At 42.0% G+C, this 7,666-nt stretch overlaps 1 protein-coding gene across 1 annotated transcript; it reads right to left on the reverse strand.

Moving 5' to 3' along the window:
* Window positions 1-3,384: 3,384 nt before the first annotated feature.
* OTUD1 (OTU deubiquitinase 1) lies at window positions 3,385-5,479 on the reverse strand. The gene has a single exon (XM_072412733.1). It carries the CDS (start codon window positions 5,470-5,472, stop codon window positions 4,273-4,275), a length of 1,200 nt encoding a protein of 399 aa, XP_072268834.1. The 5' UTR covers window positions 5,473-5,479; the 3' UTR covers window positions 3,385-4,272.
* Between the last annotated feature and the right edge of the window lie 2,187 nt (window positions 5,480-7,666).

The raw sequence follows: 7,666 nt of genomic DNA on the forward strand, positions 1-7,666 counted from the left end.
CGGAGCTCAATTATTTGGTACAATTATGCGCTCTCAGGAGCTGGGAAATGGTGAGATTGAGTTCATTCATAGTTGCTGTCATGGACAGTTGTTAAGTTGTTCTGCAATGGCTTTATAGCACCATGTATATTCAATTGCCTTCAGTTTTCTTGGTATTTGTCTATAGCACTTTAAAGGGGGTACAGACACAAGTGTTTGTTTAGGGAATGGGTTCAAAGGGCAAATGTGTGGACTGCAGTGTTGAATTTTTTTTAAGCTGGGTGGGAAGAACTTGTAGGCGGGTATCAGCCCCTGTATTGTAACTCTTCAGTAACCTCCCAAAAATAGCTGGGTGGTTACTGAAAATTGCTGGGTGGTGCGCCCAGCTAAAAGGGGCTGGGGAGAACACTGGACTGACAGATGTTTCAGCATGCATCCGAGAACTGTAAACTCTTTTTTAGGGGTAGATGTAGGTTGGCACCTGGCAGACAGTGCAGCCGCCCTGTAAATACTGCAAACCTATCTGCGTGAACAATCAAGGAGCAGACACTATTTATTAAGCAAAGTGAAAGGTAATTGAACATAGAAAATGAGACAAAACTGTGTTCATGCCAATCATGTATAAGAAAAGATTCTGTTTTAGTTTTCCACAGATCAGTGATGGAGTAATACCCAGTCCAACCCTACAAGCAGGGCCTAGACACGAATGCAAAACCTGTGATCTTACAAAATTCTTTGATGGGAAATATGCAAATGTGATCTTGGCACATGAATATTATTATTATTTATAAACAATAATCAGTGTTCTCCCCGGGCCCTTTTAGCCAGCTGCACCACCCGGCACTTTTCAGTAACCATTAAGCTGTTTTTGGGTGGTTACTGAAGAGATGAATCAAAATACAGGGGTTGTCACCCACCTACAATTTCTTACCACCCAGCTCAAAAAAAAAAAAAAAATTGGGTTGAGCACTGAATATTATTAATTATTGTTTTTTAGACTAGTAGATTATTTCTGTAGGGAAAAAAATATTGCATGTATATAGTGCATGTACCTGGAGACGGCCACAAATACCTGCAGCAGCCTAAACTGCTAATTAGCCAACGCTCCAACCTCATTGTCTCCTATGCATTACTATTCTTCAGCATGGTGGCTCAATATAATAATGGCCTAAAAGAAGTGCAAGAGTGAAGCCTCGTACACATGTCAGATTTTTATCGCCCGATAATCGGCATCGGCCAATTATCGGGCAAAAATCTGCCGTGTGTACAGTCGGTGTCGTCCATCGTCCGGACGACCGACCTGCCGGATCCACGGACGATGGACGACAGCCGATCGTAATGAAAGTGAAGATGAGAGCGCGCAGCAGGGTGCCGCTCCGTCGCTCTCCCCCTCCCCTCTCCATAGAGCATGAACGGTGCTGTATGTACAGCACTGTTCATGCATCGTGCAGTCATTCTCGTTGGAAAGGATCGTGAAAGATCCTTTCCAACGACAAAAATTGGCAGTGTGTACGCAGCTTAACAACAAGCTCTGACACAATCAGCAAGTACTGACCAGAAAATGGCTGTAGCTGGAGGCTTTTGCAAAGGTTTTTCCAAACAAGAAAACTTTAAAAACAGCAAAAGTTGGCCATACTGAGATTTCGGATGCACTGCAGCTGCACATGTATTTCTGAATTTAAATTCATAATGCCAATTGTATGTTGCAAGCCATATGGTTGTAGAATCTGTACTGTAAATGCATGACACCCCACACTGATTTCTGATGCTCTTTAATTATAATCCTAAAAATAAATCAATAACATGATACTAAGAGTAATGCTGAATGCAACTCACAAAAACTAAGCTGCATTCTTAGATTATAAGGATCTGTGATTGGTTACAGCCCACAAGTGCTCTGCAGCTTTAATTGTGTTATTAAATAAAGCTACAGATGTATTATATACATGATAGCTGATAGACAGGTCAAACATACCTATGAATAATGACTGCACAACTACCTACAGGCCAAGTGTATATGCATGGAGTATGTGCAAGGGCTAATTCAATATGGACATAGTGCAGTAATCACATAAATCAAAATTCATCTTTGAGGTCCAATTAACACCTTCCTGCTGCAGTTAGTTGTGTTATATATGTGTGTTGTATAGTGTGATGCTAGTGCATCATACATGCATGTATTGTATTGTAATGATAAATGTCAGAGCTGAAATTATTTAATGCATTTGCATGTCCTTCAATATAAATGCCAATGTGACGTGCTAATGCACCTGTGATCTTTCTGGCCTTCAGCCATCTGGAATGCTGGGTGTTACAGCACATACAAGCTTTGCACCTTGTACTGTCTTATCACACAATCCCAGGTGTCTGTAACATATCAGAGATATACAGGAAAATCCAAAATAGTAAAAGGTGCAAAGTTTGCAGTATGGCATTGCAGGCAATCAGAAATACTTTTTTTAATGTCCCCTAGACTGCAAGCTTTTCGGGACAGGGTCCTCCCCTTCTGTGTCACTGTCTGTATTCGTCTATCATTTGCAACCCCTATTTAATGTACAGCGCTGCGTAATATGTTGGCGCTATATAAATCCTGTTAAATAATAAAATAATGGATATAAGGGCAGTGGAATAAATAAGTCACATGAATGTGTACCTTGTGCATTCCTATTACACAATGCATTGATAATGAAGCCCAAACAGGACAGAACTACTAAATGCAAAGATAAATCTGTATATATGACATTTAGTTACAAGTTCACCTAGAAGCCAGCAGCAATCCAACAATGTATTCTATGGCTGCATACTGCTACAAGGTGGAATGTAAATGGTTACTTGAATGCACTTCCTCAATGTTCCTCCCTATTTCATGTAATTTGTTTGCACTGTATAATTCCTGTTTATTAATAATAATGTTATAGTTTTTTCTATAAATAACAGTTTATGGAAACTAGTAAAATATCTGTACATTAGATTATATTATTCTTGCAATCTATTGTAACATTGCAGTTATAAGTGCAGAAAGCTAAGAATGCTGGTATCTGTAGTCCTGCGTGTGTAAAGCACCAATCAGAATTCATTCTGCTGTTATGAAAACATAACATAATGACTTATTAGTAGTTATTATGCCTTCCTTTTCCAAATAATAATAATTGTATAAAACAAAAAATAAACCAAACATACTAAAGAAATACAATGGAAATAGGTCAGCCCTCCCTTTAAAACACAAAATATTATTAATGACTGAATAAATATTGAAATGTTTAGATATTCTGTTGATCTGAGATGAGACTTACAACCATGATTGTAGCAGGAAGGGGTTGTACATGGCACAGCAGGACCTTAGCTGCTTAGGCCTCAATCAGGTATGAGACAAAGAAGCCACAAAAACAACATAAACAAGCCAACTGAAAAACATAAGAAAACTTTATTTCTTCTGTACTAAGCTGGGAATGTCACTATAAACATATATACAAATCCCCCATAATTACAAAACTGGAAAAATAGGAAATAGCATTAATAAATACCGAGCTGCAACAGAAAACAATCTCTGACCGTGCCGCCCCACCCCCATTGGTCACTGGCTCCACACCAAGAATGATACTGAAAGTCCAGCAATGTAGTAAACAAAACCATAGCAAAAATACTTACTTAGAAATCAGTTTTGTGATATACAAGAGTCATAAACCTGACAAAGAGTATAAATAGCAAACATATCCTTTTTATTATCCAGGGACAAGGGGTAGCCTGAGCTTGCAGGGCAGCTACACAAATCCAAGTAACAGTTAAGGCATCAAGTCTGCGGTCAGTGTGAAAGTTTAAAGTGCTGAAAGCGTAGACTGGCGTGGTGTCACTTCTTCTCCCTGGGTGGTGGTGCCTAAAGATGGCCAGGCAAAACATTTTGGGTCCTGGGGGAACCATCTGATGGCCGAATCGGCTTTTGGAGTTCTTCTTTTTTACCAGATACCATAGTCCTGGACATCCTTTGACCCCAACTTGCAAGGAATGGCCTGCACAAAAAGTTTTTTTTTCATTTACGACCATCGTCCCCATCATATTCACTAACATACGAAGGGGCTGAAATCTTTTGTATCTGGTAACATTTGGTCCAGTCTTCTCCCATTTTTAACTGGGCGCACCACCCGGAACTTTTCAGTAACCACCCGGCTGTTTTTGGGTGGTTACTAAAGAGTTGGGTCACAATACTGGTGCTGCCACCCACCTTATGGGTTGAACACTGTGGTCTACGGCCATCTTAAGGATTCCTCAATGAGAGTCCACATCTAGGGTGTCATCTCAAGAACAAGCGTTCTGCTCAATGTACATTTTGGAGAGGGAAATTGCCATGGACTTGGCCAATTCTTGGTCTCGTTGCCGTTGGGCCTGGTTCTGCTTGCTCCAGTTTTCATACTCTGGGTTGGGCAAGGGTACATCGAGCACGGCGTCGTAGTGACCGTTGCTGAGCCAGCTGAGCCAGATGTAGGGTCTACAGGGGTCTTCTTCTCCCAGATAGTGGACCATGGTGGACACAGTGGGGGATTCCGGTCTTCCTCCAGTGGTCAGGTGGATGTTGATGTTCAGCATCTGACTCATGGCCAGTAACTCTGGGTACCCAGCCCAGGCACCGTCCTGGGCGGCATTAATCAAGAATTCACCGATATCGCCCTCGATGATGAGGTTGAAGGTGTCCAGGTGGTCAGCCACATGGTGCACGGTGCGTTCCCGTAGTTCAGAGTGTAGGCTCTGGTCGCCGTACATGGCCTTGCTGATGGCTCGGTATAGACAATTCCCATCTGGGATGATATGGAACCGGTAGCGGTCCTTCTCTCGCAGGTACTTGTCCTGCTTTTCCAGTTCGGCCAGATGGAGTGCCAGGCGCTCTTGGTGGGCCTCAGTCCTGGCATTGGGCTGCTGGATGGTGCTGGCAATGGGGTGCCATGAGACAGGGCTGGCACTTCTGTTCTCATCTGAGGGCCAGTATATGTGGTTGGCACCGCTGTTCTCCTCCGGTTGCCAGTATCCGGAGTTGGCATTGCTGCCGCTGTTCTCCTCAGTGTGCCAGTGAGCAGGGCTGGCATTGCTGCCCTCCTGATGGTCCCAGTATCCCGGGCTGCCATTGCTGCTCTGATCCCGGGGAGACGATGGCCGCTCGGGCCTGATAGCTTCCTGCTCGCCCACATCGTTCAGCCAGACCCGGAGCTCGGGCGGGGAGGACGGCTGCTCCTGGGCCTTCTGGAGCTGGGCTGCCGATAGCTGCATGCTGAGCCCCGAGAGCCGCCCGGGGCCTGGAAATACGAGGCGGATCGGTACGATCCTCTCCGGGCTGCACATGGGTCTGTGGTGGGTGTGAGCGCTGGAGGGAGCCGGGGGGAGGAAGGAGAAGGCGGGCATGGCGGGAGGAAGAGGCGGCGTGTGAGATGGAGGAGGAGGAGGAGGATGAGGGATCACTGGGACCTGACACCCTATATACCCGGCCCGGGGGTAAAAATAACCCATCAGACCCGACCGCCCTGCACCGTCATCATATCACATGTCATGTATGAGATAAGGAAGCCTTCCATTCACCCTGATCACATGTCATGTATGATATCATGTATGGGATAAGGAAACCTTCCATTCACCCCGATCACATGTCATGTATAACATATAGACCATTTATAACACCCTGATCATACATTATATATAACATATAGACATGTATGATATCATGTATGTGATAAGGAAGCCTTCCATTCACCCTGATCAAACATTATATATACCATATAGACCTTCCATTCACCCTGATCATACATTATATATAACATATAGACCTTTCATATCACCTTGATCATACATTATATATAACATATAGACCATTCATATCACCCTAATCATACTTTATTTATACCATATATACCTTTCATATCACCCTGATCATATGCATAACATATAGACCATTTGTATCACCCTGATCATACATTATATATACCATATAGACCTTCCATTCACCCTGATCATATGTCATGTATGATATCATGTATGTGATAAGGAAGCCTTCCATTCACCCTGATCATACATTATGTATAACATATAGACCTTTCATATCACCTTGATCATATATTATATATAACATATAGACCTTTCATATCACCCTGATCATACATTATATATAACATATAGACCTTTCATATCACCCTGATCATATGTCGTGTATGATATCATGTATGTGATAAGGAAGCCTTCCATTCACCGTGATCATATATTATATATAACATATAGACCATTCATATCACCCTGATGATATGTCATGTATGTCAGCCTTATATCATATATCACATATAGACCATTCAATTAAAACTGATAATATGTCATGTATGATCATCTTCCCATGTATGTGATAAGGAAACCTTCCATTCACCCTGATCATATATCATATATAACATATAGACCATTCTTATCACCTTGATCATTTGTTTTAGCACCAATGATCATTTTGGTTATCTGTAAGGGTGACATTCATCCCACTGGCAGCAATGTAAGAGGCATTCCTCCTACTGACCACCATGCTAATATACTGAATGCTGTGTATATATTAATTAAAGCAGGGGTTCCCTGAAGACATGAGGGTTCCCCAGAGTGAAACAGGTTGATAAAGTCTGAAGAAACACTAAGATTGGACAAAAAAATGGGATTGATCAAAAATGTGCATTGCTGATCTATGTTTGGGCAGAATGGCTATCAGACTTTTTTTTTCTTTTTCCTTGTTAATTCATCACGTTGATTTGGAGACCACTTTTTTTATAATGATAAAATCAATCGTAATTCAGATCAGTCAGGGAACAAGTGGGTAGGTTCATCAAATATCTGAAGATTTACTCAAACCATAGTTCTATTGATCGATCCTCTCCTCCTCCTTAGTCACTGTCAGTCATTTGCAACCCCTATTTAATGTACAGCGCTGAGTAATATGTCGGTGGTATATAAATCCTGTTTATTACTATTAATAATAATAATAACAATCGTCACATCATTTAAATACATCAAAGGAAAATTTTCACAGTGGGAAGTGTCACTCTAAACTGTTTACTTTGTTTTGAACTTTGTTTACTTTGCCACATTCAGCTGTTGTCTGGAATAAGTAATCCATCTATGAGATCATGGCCAGGAATAGCCGCATTGCTGAAGATAGACAGGTGTAAAATTATAGTTCTCACTACTCATTAGTTCTCATTACAGTGCTAGTTATCTGTTGGAAATACTCTCAATATTGTCATTCCTGGCATTTTATATTACTATATTGCGCTCAATCCCAACGAATCCCTATAGGAAGTAATAGGGAAGCCATGGTTACATTGTAACAATTTACAAACCAGGAGTTCCCCGCCTCTATTATGACGTCATCTCTGCCCAATCCAGAAAGCTCGAGCTGCTTCTACTGCTCTCTGTTCTTGTTTACATTCAGATTGTCTACGTCATCACGCAAACAGCGTGCTCCACCGCCCCGTTCTGGTGATTCCCCTTTGTTTACTGTTTAGCTGTAAGCGCCGCCCATTGGTTTGAGTGACAGTTGTGGCACCGCCCTGTGATGATGTAATGGCTGTGTACAGGAGGATGAGTCATGTGATCTGTATGTGTTGTATGGCAGCTGTGGGGGAAATGTACATGGCTGTGTGTGCAGAGATGAACCTAATATTAGAAATTGCTGCAGTCA

The sequence above is a fragment of the Pyxicephalus adspersus genome, chromosome 5, assembly GCF_032062135.1.
Source record: "Pyxicephalus adspersus chromosome 5, UCB_Pads_2.0, whole genome shotgun sequence".
Classification (NCBI taxonomy): Eukaryota; Metazoa; Chordata; class Amphibia; order Anura; family Pyxicephalidae; genus Pyxicephalus; species Pyxicephalus adspersus.

Excerpts from the sequence above, each read along its gene's own strand:
- OTUD1 (XM_072412733.1), bottom strand. The coding sequence starts at position 5,472 with ATGGGTTATTTTTACCCCCGGGCCGGGTATATAGGGTGTCAGGTCCCA.